This window comes from Chionomys nivalis, chromosome 2, assembly GCF_950005125.1.
Source record: "Chionomys nivalis chromosome 2, mChiNiv1.1, whole genome shotgun sequence".
Lineage (NCBI taxonomy): Eukaryota > Metazoa > Chordata > Mammalia > Rodentia > Cricetidae > Chionomys > Chionomys nivalis.
In genome coordinates, this window is record NC_080087.1 from 14,728,808 (window position 1) to 14,756,195 (window position 27,388).

The window sequence follows — 27,388 nt, forward strand, 5'->3', positions numbered from 1 at the left end:
GTTTCCAGGAGACATTGGATGGTTGTGGTTACATCCCTAGAAGGGAAGATGTCACCACTCTCTTAATGACATAACATTCATTGTCCCTGGTCCAACATTGTAAATTCACAAGTACAAGTTGTTGGAGGGAGCTTCTTGTTCGTCCCGCCTGCCCAGAACCCAAATAATCACACAGAAACTGTATTATTTAAATCACTGCTTGGCCCATTAGCTCTAGCTTCTTATTAACTAACTCTTAAATATTAATTTAACCCATTTCTATTAATCTGTGTATCGCCACATGTCTGTAACGTACTGGGTAAAGTTCTAGCGTCCATCTCCGGTGGCTCCATGGCTTCTCTCTAACTCCTCCTCCTTTCTCTCAGCAGTCCATTTAGTTTTCCCCACCTACCTAAGTTCTGCCCTATCAACAGGCGAAGGCAGTTTCTTTATTCATTAATGGTAATCACAGCATACAGAGGGAAATTCCACATCAACAAGTATAATTTTTCTCCTTACAATTATTTTAGATAAATAACAGAACAGAAAAAAGTAAAAGAAATCCTCCTCTTGGGAATTCTGTCTTGCCTTGTTTTCTTGTCCTCAGTGACTTTTAAAGCTCAAGAGCTAATGGTTTCCTTTTACTGAAAACTTAACTCATTCAGTGTCCAGACCTTTTATTGTTAAAAAATCCTCTATTGATGGACTTTTGTGTTCATAGCTTTACCTGTGCTGTGTCTAAATAAAAATGGCAATACATATGTAAATGGATATTAGCTCAGTAACTTCTCAGGGTAGCTCTTAGTGTAAAGTCTTTGCAGGCTTCCTGGACTGTGACTTGACTTTTTGCTCAATGGATTAACAGTTCTGTGTGCTGCTTTGTTCTAAATTAAAATATCTCCACAACCTGGTGTACTTGCTAGGGAGATTGATTAGACCCAGAGTCTAGATTAGAACACCCCCATTTCTAACTGTCCTAAGTGCTTCATGCTCAGAGTGAAATGTATTTAACTGTGCTTTAAGTCCAATTAGAATAATTACACCCTTTTCAGGTTTTTGCGTTTTAAAGTAATTTTTAAATTCTTTTGAATTCATCATTGGAAACACATCTTTCAAATGTAAAGTAGCGTATTAGCAGTGCCTTAAGAAGGAAATCCATGATGGCCAATTCTTTGGGTTAATTTTTAAATTTCATGGTTATATTTTTGCTGGATTGTAGTTTTAAAGATCTGCTTTTATCACTGGGAACTGTGGATTGTGCTGTAATCCAAGCACTTGGGGACTAAGGCAGGAGGTTTTATTTGAGAATATATACATCTCTTGCCTTTATTTTATACTGAGGAGCAATTTTCTGTGTCTTACATGCTATAGCACTTCATTATCTTGAACTCGGTTTTCTAATCATTTCTGCTTTGCTAATGAAGATAAGCAGTTGCTTAAAATGGGAAGGGGTTGGGGTGGGGGTGTGACGAGATGGATGGGAGATGTCAGCATAGAAGCTGTGTGATCTCCAGACATGTCAGAGGAAATTCCTCAGTTTCTCAGCCAAAACCTTGTTTGTTTCATTTCAGTTTATATATATATATATATATATATATATATATATATATATATATATATATATTTTATTTTATTTTATGAACGTTTTGCTTGTACGTATGTACACATTCATGCCTACTGTCCATGATCATGCCCCCGTTGGATCTCCTGATACTGAAGTTATGAATGAATGTGAGCTTCCATGTGGATGCTGGAATCAAGCCCAGGTCCTCTGGAAGTGCAGCAAGTGCTTTAACCACTGAGTCATCTCTCCAGCACCCCAAAGTCCATTTTAGTCTTAAGATAAAGTTCTAAAAAGCCAAATTATATGATTTTTTTTCATGCCCAGAACAGGTTAGATGTAGCAATGGAAATGAGCTGTTAGATTAGTTGATGTCCATCAGTGACCTCGGAGCATGGAAATCCAACAGCACCTGCTCTGGGAGCACTGACGGTGGCCTAGCATGGACATCCTGTCCTGTGCCTGGCTTCGGGTGTTCCAATTGTTACTAGTGTCCGTGACCTTGATCCTAAACAGATCACTAGAGTTTTGGGATGTCTTCAGAGCTCAAGAACACAGAAACATGGTACATTTTAGAAAGATGAGTGATCTTTGAACCTATTACTCTCAGTCTTACCCAATTTTAACATTTTTTATTGCCTTTCCCGTACTATCAAATGGTGTGTGTGTGTGTGTGTGTGTGTATTTGTGTTTATATCCTTTCTTCCTAGGGTTTGAACTGTGTGAAAAGTAGTAGTTGCCATTCCCACACATCTCCTGTTTGTATTGTAGGTATGTATGTAGGCACACACAGAAATCCTAAGGTTTTTATGTAAGCATTATATCACACTGCTTTTTGCCACTTTAAAATCTATACTCTATTGGGGGACGTAACCTATGCCAGTAATCCCTGTTATCCATTTTAACAGTTATTTCATATCCGTTGGCAAAATTATAGCCATTTACCTGTTGGTAGAATTATAATTTTCAACTTTTTGAATAATGTGCATAATGCTGCAGAGGACGTATATCTTCTTTTGTGTAAGTGATATGCTTCAGCTTTTATTGACAAATTATTGTCCAACATTGGTATATAAATACCAGTTTGTGCCCTTTCCACTCTCACTGCCAAGCGTAGAATCCTTGTAGCATCTAATTCTTTCTACCCTTGACAAACTTTTTTATAGTGTTCCATTTGTGAAATTATGGATTGTCTTGGTTTTAATTTGCACATCTCTGCTTTTTTATATGTGTAACTTAGTTAATGGTTATAATTCATTGATCTGCCATAGTTTGTCTTATATCTCCTGGTTGTTTATCTTATGTTTGGTAATGCCTAGTGTGTAGGTATCTCGTTCACATCATGACCACTAATTCTTTGGCCCTCTAAACACAATTCTGAATGTACGATGTGTCTTGATAGTCTTTTGATTGAAAATTTTAACAGAAAAAGATCTATCTTTTGTAACTTCTGCTTTTGCATCTTCTCCACTTTGGGTCATAGATATTACCTGCAAAAGACTGAAATTTTGTTTTTCATTTATCATTAATTCAATTGCAGTTTGTCTTTTCTCTGTAAATGCTTAATTGCACCCATACCATTTAATGAATGGCCTGTCCTTCTCTTGTTAAGAGAATCCCATCTCTTGTTTATCAGAGGCCCACATGTGCTTGGGTCTTTTTGTCCTGTTGGTCTGTCTCTGTATCAATGCTGCCTTAATTTTGATATCAGGTAGGGTGAGTCTCCCATGAGCATTGTTGGTATTATTTAGGAGTGTCTTGGCCATTCTTGATACTATATAATTTTTATCTGAATTTTAATTTTATATATATTGTATATGGAAATTGAAGTTGTTTTTTAAAGTATGATTGAGATTTTCATGCAAATTACATTTTATTTATCAGTTTGTTATGTGCTGAGTTCAGTTCAAAAATGAGTGAGTGTTTGGGTGGTCAAAAGGAAATGTCCTAATTTTTGCATAAATTGTTTGTCAAGAACAGCCTGTATTTCAAAGGTGCTTGAATAGTCAAAGTTTTTATACTTAAGGAAGCACTTTTAAAACCTCTTTATAGTCCTTCTTTATTTGCTAATTTTTTCATACAATGTTTATTAATTGTTTACATATGACTTTCTGTTGTAGCTTGAAAACCTCAGACAGTCACTTAGAGTTTATGTGAGTTTTTTCAGTGCTTATACATGGTACAATTGACACTTCTACAGCCTGTCTTGCTAATGATGTTTGTTTACATGGTTTGTGTCAGATAGCGTGGGGTATGTGTGTGAAGCGTAATAATTTGTCTTGAGTCAGATGTGCCTAGTCAGATAGGATTAACTGTTTGCTTACTTTTGGCCTTCTGTAGAGACTTGTAGCCACTACAGGAAGCAAACAGCGCAGCCGTCTTTCCATTATGGCCCAGTACCTCTGCAAGGTTGAGCACCTCTTTACCATTCCAGGGAAAGCTTTTGTTCCCAAACCAGAGGTGAGTCTTTACATGTTTGTGTTAGTTCATGAGTGTGACTTGTTGTATTTGCTCCCCTGAAGAAAGTCTGCAGGAAACGGTCTGTAAGATCTAAAACTTAGCTGCAGCTGTCCTAGTATAGCATGACTGCTTCAGAACATGAAATCTACTAAGTAATGGAATTAACATATTTTAGTCTCTTTTCTGAATACACAAGTGAAAATTATTCATTCACATAAACACTCTTTTCTCTTTCTAAGTCATTAATGTACAATCTTTTTTTCTCTTAGAAGTTGTATTATGATCAATGAATTAACAAACAAATTACTGGAAAACCTACAATGTTCTTTGCACCAATGGGAAGTCCAATTTTTTGATAGAATATCCTATTTGCATATCATAATTTAAATGTATATTTTAAAAACTTTCTTTGTACTTTAAAAGTTATTTTACTTCTATTAACTGAAGATGCTCATTTATTTTAAGATAACCACAGTGATTTGTTAACTTGAATAAAATTTGAGGAAAAAAGTACTGCTTAAAAATGACTGAGCCACCGGGCAGTGGTGGCGCACGCCTTTAATCCCAGCACTTGGGAGGCAGAGGCAGGCGGATCTCTGTGAGTTCGAGACCAGCCTGGTCTTCAAGAGCTAGTTCCAGGACAGGCTCCAAAACCACAGAGAAACCCTGTCTCGAAAAACAAAAAACAAAAAAAAAAAACAAAAAAATGACTGAGCCAAGCATAGCGGAGCATGTCTCTGAGCCCCAGCACACAGGAGGCCGTCTGGCTTCTCCAATACCTTGTATAGGGGAAGAACTGTGGCTGAGTCGGATAGTGCTAACGGTGAGATTCATTGGGATGGGGTAAATATAAATAATTGGGAAAATGAATGAACTTAATCTATTTTCTAGATGCAGAAGAGAGAGCAGCCCTTGGGTATTTAAAGCAAGCAGAGGTCTTTTTAGTCGGCTTGTACTTAGAAAGTGCCATATTTTAGTTTGTGCTTATATTGGCTTTCCTATGCTGCAGTAGCATCTACCAGTTCATGAATCATATCTAATTTTAGTTTGCATACATTATATCATAACACATGATAAATTAGGATGGAAGCTGGAGCTTGGGGCTGATGGCTTGGGCAACATGTACGTAAGTTCTGGTCCTCTGTTCTGGAGTCTCCTCCACATCCTGTGGCTTTAAAACAGAAGCCGGCTACTCAGGCATTGTCCACCAGAGGGCAGAATAGGAGATATCTTTGATCAACACCAAGGGAAGGTACTTTTTATACTTCATAATTACAAAAAACTAATCTAAAATATATCTTTAAAACTAAATTAATGCTGTCACCCATCACCTTATTAATACAATCAAACCTCTTTCAATTATATACTTTTAAATAAAACATGAATGCAATAGGAAAATAAAGAAATTCAAGACAGATATAATTGTATATGGTAGTTTCTTGTCATTTTAAAGTACCTCATAATTTTTTTTAATATTTTGTCCTCTTTGTAAAGAAAGTTGAGTGTAAGAGTATTTTGTCTCATTTTCTTCATTCTAATAAAGTTTTAGCAGGCTCCCAGAGCCTCGTTGCACGTTCACAGCACAGCTCTTACACGTAATCCTTCAGGTTATATGCTAACCTGTTCTCTGGCTGCCAGGTAGAGGTCTGTTTCTGCCTGGTGGGGTAGATCCGTGGTTTCGGGTTCTTTTTTATATAAGAAGTGCAAAAAATAATACCAGAAATAAGTAGTAGCACCGCTGAAATGAACCCGATGTAGACAGCTCCTCCAGGTTCATATTTGTGGCTTTTCGGAATGGTCACATCTAGAAAGTTTTCTATGATCTCCTTGGTGTACCACACTGTTGGGATTAAGCCAGCGATCCCTGCAACCATGAGGCAGACTCCTCCAGCCAAGGAGATCTGGCTCTTGGTGTATGTGTCCCCACCTAAGTGGGTGCATTTCATCCCCACTACACAAGTGCAGATCCCCAAAGCAGACAGAACGCAGGCCAGCACCATGGTGGCCCTGGCCATCTGTACGTGGACAGGTAGAGACAGGATGGAGTATTTCAGGGTACAGCTGAACATCCCCGTGCTGTACCATGTGCAGTCCATCCACAGCCCATGCACCTGCACGATAGCAGTTACAATGTTGGAGCCTGGCTCTGCACTGACCTTCCAGTTGGGCAGCATAGTGGCAGTGAATACTCCAGAGACCCCAGATAAGGCCAGGATGAAAGCAAGGAGCTGGAGACCCGCTGAGGCCATGATGTTACTCTTCTGTTCTCCTAGAAGATCCCAGTGGTTAATTGTCGTGCGTGGTCAGATCAGGAGCTATGCTGTGGAGTGGAGAACCAAATAACAAAAGCTAGGGAAAAAAGCAGAATAGAATTGGAGGAACAGGAGAATAAGTAAACAAAGGCTTCATACAGGAGCCAGAACATACCTGAATAGCACCCATGTCTCCATGCTGCATACATATACACGCACATAGGCACACACACAGAGCAGATGAGGATGCTGCCATCTCAGAGAAAGGTTCCTAAGTGGGCCTGCGGAATAGCATTCTGCTGAGTGAGCATCACAAGAAGTGCTGAATTTGGAGCATACTGTAGTTATCCACATAAGACCCTAAGTATTCTGAAAATGTCTATGAAATGAGCGTATACCTTGTTAGGCAGTTTTAGACACTTCAAATTGTGGCTGTGGTATCTGACACAGAATTTTATTAGCATTGTAGATCATTTTAAATAACTTTGTTTTTAATGAAAATAAGTCATAAGCAATTAAAAGCTTAAATCTACCTCATGTAAATAATTTATAGATATAAGAAAAGTTAAGAACTGAAAAATGGTTTGAATTAAATCTTCACTCAGCACACACCATGTGTGCCCAAGGGTCTTGTTGAAGGAGAAAGAGAAACTGAAGGACTTTAGAGTCCTGCACAGTCCTTACCTAGGTTAGCATTTATTTAGCATCATGTCCCTGGTACTAGCTTATGAGAATGTAAGATCCTTTCTACTTGCAACCAAAGTCCTTCCCACGTAACAATCCAGAAGAAGTGTTTAGCCACGAAACTGGCTCCCCTGAGTGATTCAGATGCAGGAAAAGAAGATCTTGAATGTTCGTGCCAGAAATAGCCACATAGTTGGCTGTAAGTAAAATATCAGCCCACCCCTTGTTTTACTTCAGAACAGCTTCCTACTTCCGTGTTCATATTCCTGTTCACCATGTGACCGCATCTGATAGTGTGTGCTGCTTGGTGAACAGTGTAAAGTCTCAGGAATGCTGCGGTATTAGCTTATTTTTTGTCTTTCTGAAACAACTGTTAATAAGCTGCATTGACTTAGGGTTCTCATGCATGCACTCTTCAAGTAGCTGGAGGTGGTTCTTGGTTTCATGTTATTTCTCTGTGTTTGAGTATCCTTCCAGAAAGTGGTACTTTAGGGTTTTTTCTTATCCTTCCGTGGACTGACTTAAGTTTCTTAGAGTCCTAGAGCTGAGGGAAGCCTCAGCTGTAATCTTGAGAAGTTTCATTACTTTGTCCAATCAGGGAGCTCAGGTGGAAACCTCCATGCCAGTCTTCTGTGGAGCTGCCAGGTGCAGCTCTTGTTAAATACCTTAGGTGATGCTAATCCGGGGCTGTGTGGAGACCACAGACCTGCCGTGGCTGCAAGTGAGTCTCTAGGTCATCAGAGCTTCCTCTGCCTGGACTGAGTTCTAGTTCTGTCACTCCCATGATTTTAGGAGTCTCTGAGATTTTACATTCTTCTGAGTCAGTGATCTTAGGGCGTATCTGCTGCTAAGCTGTTTGATCCTTTTGTTTGCCAGATTCCCCAGCTCTAACAGAAAGTTAAAAGCTTAGTGGGGTGGGGAGCAGGGATGAGCACCTGTGTATTCAGTTTTACACGAGCTGCTGAGTTCAGGCACGTGTGTACAGTTTTACACGACCTGCTGAGTTCAGGCACGTGTGTACAGTTTTACACGACCTGCTGAGTTCAGGTGTCAGTCACCGAGACTGTTTCACAGTCTTTCCGGCCCAGGAGTTTTCCAGCAGTTGAGGTCACTGTTAACACTCCTTAAGATTATTTTGATGCTTGCTTTCATTTTTGCTTTGATGGGAAATTTTAATATGATTATTCTATCCAGCTTTTCCATCATAGCCCTTTTCATTCCATCAAACAATGTTTCCTAAATGTCAGTGTCATGCAGACCTGCAAGCAGTTGTTGTCATAAGTAACAAGTCCTGGCAGCAATAAATTACAGACAAGCAAGCTAGCAAGTAAATACTAAGACACTGCATCTAGTTAGCACAACACTTGCTTCCTGCAGAAGATGACTTCACATCCTTCTTGTGCATAGAGAGTTCTGTTTAAAACGTTCTCTACAGTGAAGGCTCTTCCTGCTCCAGGTTCACTACTGCACTGGCGCTCTCTCCAGCCACAGGCATAGTAGTTTGTACGGCGGGCTCCCTCAGTGTGGTGACGAGCAGTATAGGAACCACTGTGGCCGGCCCTCCAAACGTGGGGCACCGATGGGGACTGGAACCTTTAGGACACGTTTCCAGCACACTTCACATGGAGAACAGAACCTAGAAATGTCCAGTCTATGAACTGTTTGCTAAAAAGAAATTTGCCCTTTTTTTTCAAAATGTAAAGCCAGCTTTCCAGAAAAGATTCATTTATACCAAAAATACTTTAAGACAGATACGTAACTTCCAATTCAAATGCAGCAGTAGCCACAGTTCTGAACTTAGCTGCCTGCACAGTCTAGAAGCTCCCCATTCCTTTGCCAGTAGCCCTCCCACCCCAGTCTTACCTGCCCTGTGAGCTGACTCCCGACGTCTTCAGGGTCTGGTGCCAAGAAGCTACACGGGGGAGGCTGGTTCTGCAATCTGAGCATTGCCCGTGAAGTGCCCACAAGTTAGAGGGAAATAGCAAATAAAGAATTCCTTCGAGATGAGGCTGAGAACTGCTGACAGCGCTAAAGATAAATACCAGGTTCTCCTCTCAGTCTGAGCTGTGGGAGAATCAAGAAAGGAGAGGCGGGGAAGCGAGGGAGTTGTTGAGCCCTGAATGCTGTTGTGCTGCTCTGCACAGAGGAGGATTATCTGGGTGCTCACAAAAGGCCGCCTTTTCATGTTCTGTTTTAGTCATAGTTATAATTTAGTTTTGAATTTTAGTCAGTGTTGGAAGATGCGGTTCTGTGTCCTTAAGGAATGCCGTCTGAAACGGGTCAGCCGGATGGCGCTCTGCAGACGCTAGTGAGACTGCCACTTTCAGGTTTCATTCCGTTGCTTCTTGTCTTGTGTGAAGCTAAGACTCTCAAAATTGTTAACTTTTAAAAACCACTCAGAAGAAATTTTTCCTTAAGATTTTTGGTTAATAAAATAAAGTGCAGCTTTTGGGTAGAGTGTGGTCCATAAACCCTCAGATGTATTGCTCTGCCTCAGTCTCTCCCCCAAGAGTCTCAAGTACAGCTGTGTGAGCTGGACTTCAGCGAACGGGAAGACCCTGTACAAAATGATGACATGAAGCATGGCAGTACAGCTCAGGCCGTGGGGCATGTCTGCAGGTGTTTCACTTGGCCCTTTAGCTTAGCTTTCTTTCTTAATAATTTAGATTTTACAGGTTATAAATCATATAGCCGTTAGGCAGAAAAGAATAACCTTTTAGGCCGGGTGGTGGTGGCGCACGCCTTTAATCCCAGCACTTGGGAGGCAGAGGCAGGTGAATCTCTGTGAGTTCGAGACCAGCCTGGTCTACAAGAGCTAGTTCCAGGACAGGCTCCAAAACCACAGAGAAACCCTGTCTCGAAAAACCAAAAAAAATAAATAAATAAAAAATAACCTTTTAGTTAGATTTTTAAACTTTACAGCCTGTTTTTGAAAATCGTTTTTTTTCATATGGCATATTCCAATTATGGTTTTTCCCTCCCTTCACTCCTCCCAGATGATTCCTACTTCCCCACCCACCTAAATCCACACCCTTTTTTCTCTCATTAGAATACAAACAGCCATCTACAAAAAAAATAGAAGTGATAATAAAAATAAGATAAAAATAAAAAATAATCAGACCCAAAAAAAAAAAAAAAGCCAATGAGAAAGACGCTAAGACGTGTTAGATGTTAGTGGTTCCTTTAAGAGAAGTTAAGAGAAAGCCATGTTTCAGATGTTCGAGTTTTCCCAGTGTTCTCTTGGATCTGCTTTTCTTTTCCCACTATGGCATTTAGCAAGTTACTGTTTTTCTCCCTTAGAGGAGTAGCGTCTGGATTCTTCTAAGCTGCACTGCCCTTTAATAAAGACTTGATCATGTAGAAGTATGTGGACCATTCTGTAGATGTTTGCCGGGGTGTACTTTACTGTGTTAACAGCACTGTTATTACTGCTGCTTCAGAAGCAGCCTGGACACTCCCTTCAGGGCCTGGGGTGGACTCCTTCCTGGGGCTGCCTGATGCACCTTTAGCTAGCAGATGAGAGGTAGATGAATGGACCTCCCCTTGGTCCTGACGGCCTGCTGAGCGAAGCTTAAGGAGGAGCATATTTAGAAATATAATACAGAACGCTATCAGCTTCTGATGTGGATATTAAAGAGAAGTCTTTGAAGTCCACAGAAACTGTTCAAGATAAATATTATATTCCCTTAGTATAAGACCTTCTCCGTGAACTCCCAAGCTGTGCTTCCATCTGCTGACTGGACAGGACCGGATTCAACAATTTGCGAAACTGTCCCCTTACCTTCCCCAAATGCACTCTGTGTATGTAAAAGCCGACACTCCCTGCCATTTGATAAGGCTTAAATCTTAAATGTCATTCTTGTTTCCGTACACAGCATACATTTGTTCAGCACTGTTTTGAGTCTGACTTTAAAGTAGCTCAGAGCCTCTCCTGCCTTTCTGAGGCTCAGCAGCATTGCAATGTAGTCCTGCCACAGGGAAGGCCTTCTGCCCACCTGACGATACCAGGGCTCCTGAGCTGGGCATGGTCCTGGGTCATAGTAAGTATTTGTGGATGAAAAATTCATCACTGCTTTTCAATATATAAAGTATTAGTTAAGCTATAAATTGCTTTCGAATGATCAAAAATAAATTTAATCATTTCTAAACAGGACTATAATTTCTCAAGTAATTTTGGAATTCTTTGGTTTGACATCTTTAATAATATCCACACTTCTAAACCTAACTGCTAAGACTATATACTGTTTAAGGCATCTATAACATCTAATTTCCAGACAACCTGTGAGGTAAAAGGAAGAAAACCCAGTTAGTGGCTTAACTGTGGTTGTAATGACTAAGTCGCAGGAATGGAAACAAGGCCCAGCCCAGTACAGCTTCTGATGCAATGTGCACTCCAGCACCCCTTTAAAAAGTGTGAGTGTGTGTATGTGTGTATAGCCACTTCACACTTCAACTCTAAACCCCCACTTACTACTCAAGCTAAGTCTGTTTGGGGCAGAGTAGTTCCATCTATTTTCATTTATCTAAGGAAAGCTTTTGTGAGATCTTTTAACATGTTACGTTGATGATTAACTTCTCTTTCTTTCTGAAATCAGTGGCTTAAGTATCCTATAAGCATACCTCCTTGGGCCCAGCAGCCCATCAAGCACTTTAGGATTTCCTCTGCCTTCTTATCACCTGCTCCTAATAACCAGTAATAGCCTCAGAGAATGCCAGGGTGTCAGCTCTGGGAGAGGAAACCAGAGGCTCCCTGAAGATAAGCGACATCAATAAGGACTTTGAAATCCACTAGCAAAACCATGGAAGTTTGGTTTTGGTAGGGTTTGGTGACACAGTACCTTGGCTGTGACTTGGAAGTTGTTTTTAAATAAGTAAGCCTGGGAATCTGCTATTATAGAAAAAACAAAATCTAAGTAAGCAAGCATGCAGCAGGTATACTGTACAGGAAATAGACTCAAGAAAAGGCACATGCATGAGGTCAGGAAATACTGTTGAGTATGAGTATGTACAGTATAGTCAAGGTCACCTTCAGTCTACTAAAAAATATACCATCTTTGCATCTAGTCTATAGTAACATTAATAAGGACATGGGCTCATTACGTTAGCTAATCTCACTGGGAGGTCTCTGTAGGGAGCAGTTTCAGGTTGAAGTCCTATGGGAGGAGGAGGCTGTGTTTGACTATGGTTTCTGTACACACTGGTTTTAGCTAAAGGTTGGTTGTTGATAACATTCTTACTTGTACCTGAAAAAGGCTTTGCCAATCCTTAGAACATGAACCAGGTGAAGGCTTTGCCATTTTTGTGAGCCTGAGGCATTCAGGTCGTTGACATGGCCATGCCCATGTCAATTACACAATTCACTCAGAGGCCTTTTTCCCCCTCTATTTAACTAAAATTATATCATTTTCCCCTGCCCTTTCCTCCCTCTAATTCCTGCAATACACCTTCCCTCTTGTTCCCCCTCAAAATCATCTTTTTCTTTGTTATTGTTATGCATAATGTGTATGCACACATGTGCAGTTGTGTGTTCACATGCACATGAGTATACCTAAATATATAAATACAGTCTGATCGGTCCATTTAAGTGTAGCTTATATGTATATGATTTCAAGGCTGCCCAGTTTTCTCCTGCTCTTGGCGGTTTTTAGTTCATGTATTAGTGGGATGGCATAAGGTTTTCCCTTCCATGTTAACATGGCTATTGGAGGTATGCCTCTTCAGGTATTGTTCCAGCAGGCATATTATTGAGGGATTATGGGTGAGGTTTTCCTGTCATTCCCAGGAGACAACAATCTCGCAGCAGATTTCCTGGTTCTAAATATTTCTGCCCCTCTTCTGAAATGTTCCCTGAGCCTTAGATGCAAGAGTTGTGTTGCAGATGTGTCCATTGGAGCTGGGAAGCCCAAGATCACTTGTTCTTTACATAGTGACCAGTTATGGTTTTCTACAGTGGTCTTTGTTGCAGAGGGAAGTTTCTGTGAAGGGTGAGAGTGACACCTCCTTTGGGTGTAAGGATATTTAGAATGCAGTTAGCAGTTACGCTGGTTTAGTAACATATGGTAGCAGACCCTCTGACAGCCATGATGTCACTGGCCCCAGTAGTTGGCTAAGGTTCTAGAATCGGGCATGATAACCCTCCCTCCTTTCACATTGTTACTTAGGGGCATCCTAGAGGCTCCTAAAAAACAATCCAGGCTATTGTTGTTGCCCTTGGCTGCTTCTCAGAGATGCAGGGTTAAGTCCCCATTCCTGAAGGCGCCATGCTCTTCAGACATAAGAGCTGGACGACCCAAGCTGGGTCTGACTTGAAAGTCCCTCCCTCTGAGAACTAGTTTTGTAGTACTGGAAGGCACTGTGCCAGCTTCTAAGGGAGGGAAACATCAGCAACCCTGCCCACCTACAGTACTGATGAGCCACGATGAAGCCAGGGTATTTTAAGTATGTCTAGTTTCTTTCTTTCTTCCCTCTATTTCTGTCTTTTTTCTTCTGATTTTGTTTTATTCTAACTCAATAGATTTGAAATTCAAGAGAAAAAAATAATGGTTGTTGTATTAAATAAGTGTTCAATTATAACTAAAAGGCACTTTATACCTGTTACCATAGCTACCAACCACACTTCCTGTGTGGTTTTAGAGGAAATGGCCTCCATCACTCAGAGTAACTTCAAGAAATGCTTTTGCACCAGTCGGTGGTGGCACGTGCCTTTAATCCCAGCACTCAGAAGGCAGAGATAGGTGGATCTCTGTAAGTTCGAGGCCAGCCTGGTCTACAAGAGCTAGATCCAGGACAGGCTCCAAAGCTACAGAGAAACCCTGTCGAAGGGAGGGAGGGAGGGAGGGAGGGAGGGAGGGAGGGAGGGAGGGAGGGAGGGAGGGAGGGAGGGAGGGAGGGAGGGAGGACTGCTTCTGCAGGAAAGAGCAGAGAAAGTGAACAGGAGTGACCTTCCCAAAGCCAGACTATTGCTAACTGAGCCTTTGGTCTTAGCAGCACTTGGACTCATCCAGTGTTCTGACACTTTCGTAGTTCCAGATTGGGTGGAGGCTATATTTGATCGCATGCTGTTTGGGTTTTGTTTTCCTGCTGAAAGGTGATCTGACGCCAGTAGGTCATTGACTATGCACTGAGTCTACAAGATAACTTCTTAGTTGACAGTGTATTGGGGAGAATCGGGTGATGCAAAATAACTTCTTAGTTAACGGTTTATTGGGGAGAATCGGGTGAACACATCAGAGATGACTGAAGAAAGTGGCAGGAAGAGAGGCTAGGCAGGAATGCCTGTGCATCCAAATGTTGTAGGGCCCAGGAGGTCACAGAATGACAAAGCAGGGTGAAGTATAGAAGATGCTTTAGGACCTTCCCAGACCTGGAGACTCAAGATGAATGGTGAAGATGGGCATGTCAGGGTCCTTGGACAATCATTGTGGTAAATCTTGGCTGCTTCTCCTTTCCAGTTTAAGGACCTGTTCCTCCCAGGAGTATCCTTAAAGTGAGCCATCCTTCTCCCTCCAACAGTGCCTGCCTTCTAAAAGTCCCACCCATCTCTGCCACTCCCTCTTTACTGCTCTCTAACTACAAACCACCTGTGTTTGCAGGTCTAAGACAGTCTCACAGAAAATGTATGTTAACTAGAATTGATAAAGAAACCTACAGAATGCAGTTGGAAAGTGTTGTGAGGTTATTAAGGAGAGAGGGTGGGGAAGGAATGTTACTGAGAACATTTAATATTGTACTTAGCATTCACAACTGTTCACCATAATCTTCACCAAAGAGGTCTAAAGTTTGGATTTTTTATTTAATTAACATTTTTTTCCATTTATTTTACATGCTGACCACAGCTTCCCTTCCCTCTTTTCCCATTCCCTCCCCATCCAGTCTTCTATTCAGAAAGGGGCAGAACTCCATGGGCTTGCACAAAGCAGAGCACATGGAGCTGAGGTGGGACCAAGCTCCTCCTCCCCACATCAAGGCTGGGAGAGCTAATTCAGAAAGGGGAACAGTTCCCCAAAAGCCAACTAAGCACCAGGAGCAGGTCTTGATCTCACTGCTAGGAGCCTTACAAATAGACCAATCTATACAACTGTCACATGGAGAGGGCCTAGGTTGGCCCCATGCAGGCTCCCTTACTGTTGGTTAAAGGAGTCAGTAATCTCCCAGGAGTTCAGATCAGTTGTCTCTGTGGCTTCCTCATCATGACCTTGGCCCCCTGGCCTATTCAGTGCCTCTTCCTCTTCTTCAGCAGGACTCCTGGAGCTCAGCACAGTGCTTGGCTATGGATCTCTGCATCTGTTTCCATCAGTTACTGGATAAGGGCTCCCTGATGACAATAGGGTAGTCACTAATCTAGTTACAGTAAAGGGCCAGTTCAGGTACCCTCTCCACTATTGCTAGGAGATTTAGCTGGGGTCATCCTTGTGAGTTCCTGTGGGTTTCCCTGACACCAGGTTTCTCCCTAACCCTGAAATGCCCCCCATCAAGACGTCTCTTTCATTACTCTTCCCCTGTCCTGCTCCCAACTCACTCCCTGAAGCTCCCATTCCCCCACCCCACCCCACCCAGGAGATCTCTTCTGTTTCCTTTCCAGGGAAATCCATGCATCCCTGTTTGGGCCCCCGTTATCTAGTCTCTCTGGGGCTGTGGATTGTAGGTTAATTATCCTATACTTGGTGTAGAAAGGTCCTCCCCAGGACCTTTAAACTTTCGTTTAGAACATTCTTGTGTGTCCACCCACACCATTCCTGTGGTCAAAGATCTACTGTCTGCTGCATCCAGTTGGTAAACTAGAGGGAGTGGAAGCTTTAGCAACAGGGTCAGTAGTTCTGGAGAGGAGTTTTGTGGATCAGCTGGCCGGTGAGGCACGGCATACTGGGAAACACCGTTGTGGTGCTCAGCCGGCCGGTGAGGCACTGCAGACTGTGGGAAACACCGTTGCGGTGGTCAGCTGGCTGGTGAGGCACGGCAGACTGTGGGAAACACCGTTGTGGTGCCCAGGGAGCCTGCTCATATGAGACCGAGCTCATCTTCAGCTGCTTTGCTCTTCCAGGACGAGCCCGTGTCTTAGCTCTTTATTTTTCTTCCCATGTAAAAGCAAACCAGTGCACCCCCATCCCACATGTGTTGCCGGCCAATTTTAAAGGAGTTGTGTAGCCACAAGAATTTTGGAAAACTCATCAACCTGAGAGAAAATGATAGCCTGAATGGGAGGGACTGGAGAGCAGACTTTATTTTGAAAAGCAGCTGCACCACCCACGCTGCCTAAATTGTTGTGCTTTCTTTGCCTCTGGAACAAGTTAACAATGCCGGAGGCCATTGCTTTATTCACTTAGAGGCTTCCACTTCTGTAGAGGCCTCCAGGCAGATCTGTGTGAGCGTGGACGCTCACCAGGACTATTTTGACCCCACTGCGCCCTGTCTTTGTATTTCTACAATCGTTACATTGTTAGTGATTCTCAATGATTCATTCATGAGTCCATTTTTGGAAAAGGGCCGGAGATAATAACTCTTTACCACATATGCCTGAAGTCTAGTCTTCTGTAATTAAATGATCTCAACAGCTGGTAGCAGCCTAAACCCTGTCCAACAGTGACATCTTAAAAATTCTGTCTTCCTTCTCAGTCCTGCCTCTCTGCCTTCTGTGCATGTAAAGTCGCTACCGAAAGTCCTGGGACTGCATGGACTCTGCACAAGAACTCAGTCCAGCCGAGTAATCAGCATCTGTTCTCAAAATAGCTGGTTTCCTAATCATCTGTTTCTGGCAAATTCAGCACTAAGTGGTCCTTGGGGATCCCGGCCTATGGTCAGAACTGCTGCTGCAGCTTACTGTACTCATCTGAAAGCTAAGATGCTCGTCCCACTGCCAACTGCTGCCTGCCTACTGGCCTGGGCAGTTATTGCGGATAGGCTTTTACAGGACATTGCAATTCCACATTTTCGAATGAAGTGACCATCGGGCACAGGTCTAGTGGACACTTTTCTGCATAGCTCTGCCCCCTGGGATTTCTGCAGACCCCCAAAACTTAGCTTGTGTGTCCAGAGAAGACACAGGCCCACTAAATGGCTCCTGAGAACTGCTAGAGAGCACACATCCTGTGATTTTCACAGATGAATTGACTAAGGCAAGGGACATAGCTCGGCGTTAGAGGGCTTGCCAGGCAGGCAGGAAGCCCGGGGTTGGATCCCCAGGACCAGAGAAAAAGTTGAAATCACAGTTTTGCTGTTTGCTCTCAATGAAGGTTGACGTAGGAGTGGTACACTTTACACCGTTGATACAGCCCAAGATCGAGCAGCCATTCAAGCTGGTAGAAAAAGTTGTTCAGAACGTGTTTCAGTTCCGGAGGAAGTACTGCCACCGAGGGCTTGGGTAAGAACCCTTTGTGACTTTGACTCTTAAACGGCATATATGACTCTGGCTCTTGGTTTTAGATCCTGTGGTGAGCAGCATGTCACCACCACTGAGGAAAAGCCCCAGATTCACCTTCCAGATACAGGTTTGGTATGGTTTGGTCTAAATACAACCTAAAACACACACGTGCACAGCTTCTGCTGACTTGCTGCTAGGAAGGCTTCTCAGGCAGGACTCAGTGGGTTGCTGTCTCTTTCCTTAAGGACGCGCTTGAGAACTAGAAAGCAGACATACCTTCCTAGCTGACATGATGTCATTGCAGCGTCCTCGGCCTCCACTCAGTGGGAGCTCTTGTGTTGTCAGACTCACCACTCCACACAGGCACATGTGCCTTCTAGAAAAGTAAGACTGAGCCCCAGCCCTGCAGCCACCATACCTATTCCTTCTCACCTAGCAGCTTTTAAGACGTTTAGTTAGGTACACTTTTTAATAGTCAATGAATAGCTGCTGAAAAGGGCTCGGCTCGTAGCACACACTTTCTAAGACTTACACAGATCCATTTTGGTTCTCTGTAGGGATGTAAGAAGTTTGGGTTAGTACATGAAATGATTTCAGGTGTGTCAAAGCAACTGCATCCTGAAACCAGTGCAACCTGTAAAACCCTCTTTAAGGATTTTTGATTATGAATGTCTATTCTAATTTTAAAGTAAAACTCATACATCTGTACATATCAGCTCTCACTGGAGGTGGCGGGAATCACAAGTACATCTTCCTTTTGAAAATCCTGGAATTTATGGTGAGCCTAGCCCTACTCTTTCAGAGCAACTTCCCCAGCCCTAAAGTAAGAAATGGGCCCTGTTCATCTGAATACGCCTTCCTCTACAGAGACATAGACCAAATACCAAAATTCCCTTTGAAGGATGGTGGTTGCTCTCCTTCAGTCACACCATACGACAAAGTGCTCCCAGGTGTTAGAAACTAAGTCATCTCCCCTTAGAGGTTGGGGAGTGTGCGTCACCATCAGCCTGGGAGAATTCATCCTTCACTGACCATGGCCTCTACCAAGCCCTTTGGATGAGCTCCATGGCCAAGGTCCAGGCATCTAAGTTCACTCTTGAAAAACAGTTGACTGTTTAATTAAATGAAATTTAAAATGCACACTGAGTTTTAAAGATGATTAACTGTTTGTTTTCATAACAGACAACTTAGCACTTTCTTTTGGAGTAAAGGGTTTTAAAGACTTCAAATACATCCAGGTTATAGAGAATCAAACCGTTTGTTTTAGCTTGGGAAGACAGTTTTCCCTCTATGGACACACCTTGCAAGTTTTAGCTTAGACCTGCTTCCAGTGAGTCACACACGGAGTCTTTGTGTACCCAAGAGGCTCTAAGAGCCTCAGGCACTATCAGTGTGTTGTTTTAAAGTTTATGCAAAGATACCTTGGTGGACATAATTTAATTCAGCCCCTCCCACTTTCCTTTCAGAATGCTCTTCCCTGAAGCTCGGCGCCTGGAAAGCACTGGAAGGCTGCTACAGCTGGCGGACATTGACCCCACTCTCCGGCCCATCCACCTCTCGCTCACGCACTTTAAGAGCCTGTGTGACGTGTACAGGAAAATGTGTGAGGAAGACCCGCAGCTCTTTGCTTATAATTTCAGAGACGAGCTCAAGCAAAAGAGAAGAAAAGGCCAAGGGAAAGATGATGACCCAGAAAGCTGGGAGCCCTAACGGCTGCTCTGAGGGCTCCACACCCACAGTGTGGGTCCTCTGCATCTGTAAAGACAACACCAGTGAGTACCCAGATGACTTACTTACATGCCATCACTTAAGAAAATAAATATCAAGTAGATACAGTACAAGCTGTCTTTTAATACTGCATAGATGCGACATGTTTAGTATAAACAGCATTTATTACAACCTGCAAAACAAATATCTGCACGTTGTGCCCCTAAACCACATAAAAATAACTTAAATGTGCTTTAAATAAAGCAAAAATCTAACAGCTCAAAGAAAATGCCCAGAGGATTGAAGGAGGGACCCTTTTAAAAGCCATTAATCACAACTTTCCCAAGCTTCCTTCTCCCACATAACTTAAAATAATTAGAATTCAGTTCTATTACAAGACTAAATCATTTGATTCCTGCTCAAAAGGGATGTAATACACAATTTACAGGTTCTAATCTCTAGTTTTCTGATCCACAATAAATTAAAATAACTTAAATCTTTACAGCAAGTTTTGTGGAAGAATATATACTGCATGAACCCAAACACAGCTGGTGTCCTGCAGTTCTGTTTCTCACCGGTTTACAAATGAGCTCTGTAACCCACCAATGTCCTACGATTTGCCATGGCTCTGTGCCTCGTAAAAACACTCCTCATTAACAACCGAGGTTAAACTCTGGACACTGAACTCTCGTTCCAGCACCAAATTTAGATCGATGCTGGCAGTTTCGGGGTGGCTGTCAAGCGACTGGTGGCGAGTCTGCGTCTTGAGCAAGGTCCCTCTGCCCCTCTTGGTGCTGTTTGCTTTTCGTTTAATAGGGCAAAAGTGGCCCCTGACCAGCCTGGGCTGCTCGCCTGGCCCCGTAGGCTGTGACCCAGCTGGGTTCGTGTCGGGCTCCTCAGAGATTCTCAGTCTCTGGAACTGAAGCTCAATGTCCTTAGTAGGGCTGCCCTGTTTCAGAGGGTGGTGAAAGTCCTCCTCTTCATCACTCAGAATGTCACTTTCTTTGATGAGACCATCTGGAAACTCTGCCAGGCCCTCCTGAGGGTCCTTCTCCAGCACGGTGCTCTTACAGTCCGGCCTGTTCTCCGCCACTGGGCAGCCACTGCTCTGGGTGCCGCTACTCAGGCTACACTCATCCGAGTCCAGTGAGTTGCCCTTGCTGGGCTCGCTGGGCCACTCGCTACTGGAGGATGTTCTGAGGACCTTCAGAGACCTGGATGATGCTAGAGAGAAAAACACATTCCTCCATATGACACAAATAGATTCTACAATGTAGAGTTAGGGCCTTGGGGGTTGTGATACCTATGTGAAGATTTTATTATATGAATTTAGAGTTGGCAGTTAGGTGGCAAACCCATGTAGTTATGTCAAACAGTGAGTTTACTGATGTCTGTAGGGGTCTCTTGGAGCCCAGGCTGGCTTCTCAGTCATTGTGTTAAACTTCTGTGCCTCCTGCCTCCTCTTGAGTGCTGTGATTACAGTGTGCGCCACCACACCTGGTTCTATGCATGCTCAAGAGCAAGAGTCTGCTGAATGCTCGGCAAGCACTGTGCCCACTGAGCTATACCCCCAGACATATCTGAAATTCTTAAGTTGCAATTCAACATTCTTTTTTTTTAGATTCCTAGAGCTTCACCATATAGATAGAATAATAAAGTACCAACTACCACAAGGCTAGGATTACTTATTTTGCCAATGAGTAAATTAAATAGTTAATCACTAAAAAAAAAAAAATTAGGTTACACTTTGACTACATTACCTAGATCTGAAACTATTATACCATATCTCTATGCTTAGCCTCCCTGTTTATTTCCCTAGATGCTCTATTAGAAGCTGAAAAATGCTCTTATCTCTCTTGAGCATTGTCTCTGCTGGAATTTATAACCAACTTTAAGAGAATTAACATTGTGCACTTGTAATTGTGTGGGAGGGAGATATTCATTGACTTTGTTCAAAGGGAATTCTTAGTTTGAATGTCCCTATAATTCATTAGCACCACATTCGTTTTGATAGCCATAGATGATTTTGACAACAGAATAGAAAACAAAGATGTAGAGATCAAATTGGGGTGTATGAGAGAAAGAGAATGGGAAGGGAAAGGAAAAAAGTGTGTGCCCTGTAAGATTACAAACAAGATACCCTGGTCTACAGAGCTAGGTCCAGGATAGCTAGGGCTGTTATGCAGAAATCTTGTCTCGGAAGGAAAAAAAAAAAAGAACAAAGAACTCAAGGGTTGCTAGGTGGGAGAGTGCACATGAACAGTATATTCTAGTATATTCTAGGCGACCTGCTGCAGTGATTGCATAAAAATGAGCCTATTCCGTCTTGTGATCTGAATTAAGTATTGACCTTCAGGAGGCCTGGCAAAGCAAAGCCCCCAGACCCACGTTCATCTCAGAGGAAGAAACAGATCAGATGGTAAGCCTGCATTGCATCATGCCAGCTGATAAAAGAAGGAAGGTGAAGTCAGTGTGTTTTATGGAAGAATGACTGGACTGGGGCAAGGGACATTTTTTCTTCATTAGAACAGAGCTAATAAAATTTTCACCTAATTTGGCTGAAACAGGAACTCGGTTCTTAAGAGGTACCAGACGATCCTTGCAGGTCTTCTCCAGCGGCAGCTCACACTTTATGTGGCGCCTGAAGTTCTCTCTCAGAATAGAACGGATCACCTTAATGATGCTAGTCTTGCTCTCACTGTCGCTGGGGAAAGGAGAAGAAAAAGAACATGAAGGATGCACTGTTTGTTCTGCTTCTGGGTGGGCCTTCCTGGGGACACAGCCTTGGCCAGCTCTGCCTTGCACCTCAGAAGCTAGCAAGCTACCCACCAATGTGTGCCTGGCTTTTCTGAATTAAAGAAGGTGAGAATGAATTACTTTATATCTCATCGGTATATTCTAATGGACCCACAGTTGCCCCTTTTAGGCAGAAGTTGTACCCTAAAACTAAATTTCAGAAGGGCACTAAAAATATCACACACATATACTTTAAAGATTTACGTGTGTGCGCGTGTTTGTGTGTTAGGGGTGGTGCTGAGGGGTGCTGAAGAGACCAAAAGAGGCATCAGATCATATGGAGCAGGAGTTACTGGTGGTTGTGAGCTACCCAACATGGGTCCTGGGAACCGGTCCCGGGTCCTGTGGCCGAGCAGCAAGTATTCACCACTGCTGAGCCATCTCTCCAGCCCCTAAACTCCCCTCTAAAGGGGACACAGTGAAGTCTTAAACCCATTTGTCCAGGGAAGTACCTGCAGCACAGCTGAAAGATGGTTTCTGGCCGCCCTTCAATTTCTGACTTCGTATGAATCAGCTCCCATATGGAATTATTTTCAGTCCCTGGATAAAGGAAATGGAAACAAGAGTCTACAACTTGGCCAAAATGCTATGGTTAATAGTACCTGAGATGCTCACAACTCAAACACCCCCTGTTCTGGCTCTTTAGTTTCTACAGCTCACTCAGAAGACATTAACAACTAGCTACAAAAATTGAGATGAATTTCTTCATCCCTCTTTGGTAGTTTTAGGTTTTGTTTTGGATGTGTGTGGCAGGATCTCCATAGCCCATGCTGGTTTTGAATTTGTGGCAAGCCTCTTGTCTCAGCTACCAAGTCCCAGTTCCTCTCCCACTTGAGATTTTAGCCCCATTCTTGGAACAAACAGGAGGATTTGCTTAGGAACTTGAGGGGACAAAGCCCCTTCCTTCCCATGAAGGCATGTTCTTAGAAACATAAGCACCTCTGACAAAAGTTGGTACATACAAGTTAATTGAAGAATTAGTTATTCTAGAAGGTCCTTAGTTATAACTAAAGGAATGAGTTATTGTTCAAGGTCAGAGGGGCATTTTGTAGTTTTCTTTATTTGCAGTACTCTTAATATTAAGGAATTTTCTAGTATGTTTAAGTTCATAAAATTGTGTGGATCCTTGTTTAATAAAGTTTAGGGTATAAAGGAATATGGCAGAAAGGAAAATGTTGACATTGCTGACTACAAAAAAGAAGGAGCAATGCAGAGGCATCTGGCAGAAGACAGCCGTCCGATGCCGCTTGTTTCATTCCAAAAGACTGTAAAGAAATGTCAAAACAACCTTGTTCTCAATTTCTTCTTCTAGAAAGTAAAATACATGCAAAAATTATCCCCAACTACTACGGTGTGGTACTGTCCCGATGGGCCATGCACTTTAAGATTTGGTGGGTAGCCTGTGGTACTACTACTTGGGGGAGAAGGGATGGAAGCTGTTAAGAGAAGGTATAGCTAGAATGCCCCTCCTGTCCCTGCTCCCTGACCACAAAGTGAACAGATGTCTGCCGTCCCATGATCTGTGCACATGTCCCGTGCTGCCACAGTACCAGACTAAAACCATAAGCATTCCCTGCTTTTTCATGCCACATGAATGAAACACACATAAACGCGTTCCTTGTCACATCCCCAAAGTGTTTACCTGCTGTGTTCCCCAGTCTAACTTGAAGCGCAGAAATGGGGATCAACCACCGGAACTTAAAGGGGTCCAAGTCAGCAGAGATGTGGGCAGGCCGGGAGCTCGAGGGCTGCAAGGTGAGAGCACCAGGAAGGGGTTAAAGTCCCATGTGCAGCGAACAGAGCTATCTTGATCTATATGCAGGACTCTTGCGGGTGTCTAACATGCACATAAACCAGGTAAACCCAGGTCTCAAGGGCCTCCCAGGACCGGGGCTGGGCCAGAGTGAGAGTTTATGGGACACAAGAGACAAAGATGGCAGCCATGCCTTCCCACAATCTCCAGTTCTTACTGGTGGCTTATGGTGTCTGTGGCTAAGCTCCAGTTGAGAGCTTTGGAGTTTTTCTTTGGATCTTAGCTTTTTGTCTGGTTTTTGGACCGAGGTAAGAATTACTTTAAAGCTGAAGCTTTCCAGGCCTCTATGTAGTATATGGGGCCACACTTTACTATTTTCAGTGAATGAAAGTTTCTGTTTCGGCCTCCACTTAGGTGTTTGTCTTAGTCAGCTTTTAAAGCAGATGGGCAGCTCTTCCACCCATTCTGTGCATGTGCAGAAAATCCCATAGCCTACTACAGCAATGTCTGCACTCCTTGTTCGTCTCTGCCTTATTCACTGTAGCAAAGAACTCGAAGCAACCTGGTTGTCCATCAAAAGATGAATGGGTAATGACCGTGTGTGTGTACAACTCAGCTCTCAGGAAAAGTGATGTTAATTTACAACAAAATAGATGGAATTAGAATTAAATATTAATGAGGTCACTTGATCTCAGAAAGAAAAAACTGCATATTCTCACTCATAAATTCTAGCCAGTATTATTTGTATATATAGAAACGGATGTACACTTGAGCACAGTATAACATGAAGAAAAGAGAGCAGAAAAGGCTAAATATAAGGGGATGAGGAAGGACTGAATGCAGTCAATAGACCCAGGTTATAAAAGCGGATATAAAGTTAATTGTTTTTCTGGTTCTAATTCTGTCACGGATATTTTGGTTTTTGGTGGTGGATATGTTTATAAAATATAGTCAGTGCTGCATATGTAAAGTTAACTGTGAAGCTCCACAGCCTGTGATCCTGATGCCCACTCTAACTGTACAAGTTAGAATACACATAGAGTTGTGTGATTTTGAATAGACATAGGTGTGGTCATTTGGGGGTACGAAGTTTTCATCATTAAAACCTTGGAAATAGTTTATAAAAGTTTAGAAAATCAGTCAGGTGGGTTAAGTACTATTGGACAGTGAGGCCGAGATTCTTCGTGAGCTTTTCAGTATAACAGCAAAGAGAGCCACCAAAAGGCAGCTTTAATTAAATTTTTCTTACCGGTTTCTTTTTCAGTTTGCAGTTTTCTTTATAAACCAGTATGACAGCTCTCTTGAAAACTAAAAGTAAAAGAGAAAGAAGGGTCTTGTTATTTTCTGCAAACCCTTCTCAGGTTAACCCAGAGCTGGGCATCGCGTGAGAACAAAGCGCTTCCAACCCAGGACTGCAATCCCACTGCATCAACAGCTGTTCTTCCTATTAGAGCTGAACTGTACAGATGTGCCTGCCGAGCAAAGCAGGTCCTGCATGTGCTTCTCTGTCGCTTGATTGACAGCTGAGGCCATGGCCTCCAGGTCTCAAGGAGCACACACTACAGATTGCCCTCCCAATTCTGGGAGAGAAGGAAGAGGGTTTGAAAGGTGGCACTGTGTTAGGCAGCGGGTTTCCAGTCTTGTGAGGAAGACTTCCAGTCTTGTGAGGAAGACTTCCCCTAGCAGGCCGTGCTGGGTACCAGCCACTGCAGTGTTTTTCCAACTCCGCAAAAGTAGGAATTGTTAAGAGCGGCAATGTTAGTCAAGCTTTTGTTACTGCTAAGGCTTCCAAACCAGAGTACCAACCAAATACTGTGAGCTCAATGTCCTTCCTGGACTTTCCTAAGGAGAGGAATGGATTCAACCAGGAAACTGTGGCGTGCATCAGGAGTTCCCCCATGGACAGCTCTGTCACCTACATTAAAGACAAACAGATGTGGCACTCTCAGGAGCTGTTTCACAAAGACACAGAATTGCATCTAGTGGTCATGGCTGACATATCCATAGGAACCCTTGTGTTTGTATAGCCCCATCAACATGGCATGAAGTGGCTGAAGTTCTGTAAATACGAGCCAAGTATCAAGCTGCACCCTATTAGTAACAGGGTTGGCCTAGGGCCTCCTGCCTGCTGGCCCAATGCCTCACCGTCTCACGGATGAGCTGCATCCCTGGCCCTCTTTATTTTTTGTTTTGAGACCGGGTCTCTAAATTGCTTAAGCTGACCTTGAACTTACCCTGTAATCCAGGCAGGCTTTAGTTGTGCGTAGGCCTGTTAAATAACAGGAGGTGGTGGTTGGTGTTTAGCTTTAAAGTACTTACTTAGGACTTTTGTTGTTTTTAGGTTTTTCGAGATAAGGGTTTCTCTGTAAGGCCCTGGCTCTATAGACCAGGCTAGCCTCGAACTCAGAGATCTGCTTGTTTCTGCCTCCCAAGTGCTGGAATCAAGGATGTCCACCACCACCGTCCTGTTTAGCGGTCATCTAAGACAGTAGTTCTCAATCCGTGGGTCACGACCCCCTTGGGGCTTGAATGACCCTTTTGCAGGGGTCACATATCAGATATTTACATTATAATTCATAAAAGTAACAAAATTACAGTGATGAAGTAGCAACAAAATAATTTTATGGTTGTGGGGTCACAGCATTAGGAGGGTTGAGAACCAATGAATTCTAAGGGTCTGTGTTAGTAGTGTTTACTTCAGGTCACTAAGCTGCATCAGACCGCAATAATAAGATACTAACATTGAAACTGACCTGAGTAAATACAAAATGCTCTGTCCCTTTCCAGTTACTGCCGCTCTCTCCCTGCAGTGTTGCTTACTGTGTGCTCTCGATGCTCAGTGTTCTGAGTTAGCAGTCAGACAAACGTGAAAGTACAGGAACTGTCAGCAATCCCTGGGACTGTCTGAGTGAGCAGATAACACTGTATCTGGGGCTGGAGCAGAAAGGTCACCGGAAGGAACGAGCCCTGTATTTTATCCACGTGCAGGGCCCCTTCATTCTCCCAGCCCACCTTCCCTCTGTTCTAATTTCCCGGACTATGACTTCACCCATACAATGCTAACAAGACATAATTACATTTTTAGACCAGTTTAGTCCATTTCCCATTCCATTTCTATATAAACTATATAATTATTTTACATATTCATAGCAAAAAAATGGCTATGTCTCCCCCAGAACGTCTAATCATGTAGCTGTTCTAGAGGGTACCCTAAGCTCATCCACCCAGGCATTAGGCTACTCGAGCTCAAGCCCCCACAGACCTCCTTCTCTGTGCCACTCTGCTCTGCCACCAGCTGGTCAAACACTGTCCCGTAGTCCTCGTAGATCTTCTGCATCTCGTTGATATGGCTGGCCACTTTTTCCATGGCCTTTAGTGCTTCTGAAAAACAGGAAGGTGTGCTTGCTCATCATTCCAAATCCCATCAAGTGCCAGCATTGGGAGGCCAGGTCCCAACTAATCACATGATGGCGGCACAGCTCACAACGGCCTATTTAATCAAGGGCAGTCAGATCATCACCTACCTCAAATTCTCTCAGAAATGGGGAGACTCTAGAAAGTGTCATTAATAAAGCTAACCTTAGCCCAGCCGCATATCCCAACAGTGCTTTCTGTGCCCCAGAGAACACAGTGACTGCAACCAATATCACATTACAGAAGATAAAGCAGGTGCAGTTTTACCAGAGAGTGCTGGAGAAAAATGAGTAGGAACCAGAATTCAATGCAACACGGTCCAGCCTTGGGGGAGCTGCTCTTGAATTCAGTGTCTCCTCTAGAACTGACAGATTAGGAGTCCAGCACCATTGTTCACTTCCAACAGTAGAGGACAGGAATAGAGC

General features: G+C 43.1%; 3 protein-coding genes across 10 annotated transcripts in view; 1 reads left to right on the forward strand and 2 right to left on the reverse strand.

Moving 5' to 3' along the window:
• Tfb1m (transcription factor B1, mitochondrial) overlaps positions 1-19,146 on the forward strand; it is a 38,321-nt gene extending 19,175 nt beyond the window's left edge. The window contains exons 5-7 of the mRNA XM_057759017.1: positions 3,881-4,000; positions 17,166-17,293; positions 18,760-19,146. Of these exons, the coding sequence (XP_057615000.1) occupies positions 3,881-4,000; positions 17,166-17,293; positions 18,760-19,003 (492 nt within the window). The 3' untranslated portion in view covers positions 19,004-19,146. The remainder of the gene's footprint in view (positions 1-3,880; positions 4,001-17,165; positions 17,294-18,759) is intronic.
• Positions 5,590-6,249, reverse strand: Cldn20 (claudin 20). Its single transcript, XM_057759031.1, has one exon. It carries the CDS (start codon positions 6,247-6,249, stop codon positions 5,590-5,592), a length of 660 nt encoding a protein of 219 aa, XP_057615014.1.
• Positions 19,147-19,149: 3 nt separating the features above from the next.
• Tiam2 (TIAM Rac1 associated GEF 2) overlaps positions 19,150-27,388 on the reverse strand; it is a 237,636-nt gene continuing 229,397 nt past the window's right edge. For 4 of the 8 annotated variants that reach the window (XM_057758971.1, XM_057758964.1, XM_057758990.1 and 1 more), the window contains 7 exons: positions 26,812-26,930; positions 25,356-25,464; positions 24,799-24,857; positions 23,439-23,544; positions 22,249-22,336; positions 21,550-21,704; positions 19,150-20,224 (listed from right to left, as the gene is read on the reverse strand). In XM_057758971.1, the coding sequence (XP_057614954.1) occupies positions 19,611-20,224; positions 21,550-21,704; positions 22,249-22,336; positions 23,439-23,544; positions 24,799-24,857; positions 25,356-25,464; positions 26,812-26,930 (1,250 nt within the window). In that variant the 3' untranslated portion in view covers positions 19,150-19,610. The remainder of the gene's footprint in view (positions 20,225-21,549; positions 21,705-22,248; positions 22,337-23,438; positions 23,545-24,798; positions 24,858-25,355; positions 25,465-26,811; positions 26,931-27,388) is intronic. The other 4 variants (XM_057758936.1, XM_057758956.1, XM_057758943.1 and 1 more) reach the window with 1 other exon arrangement.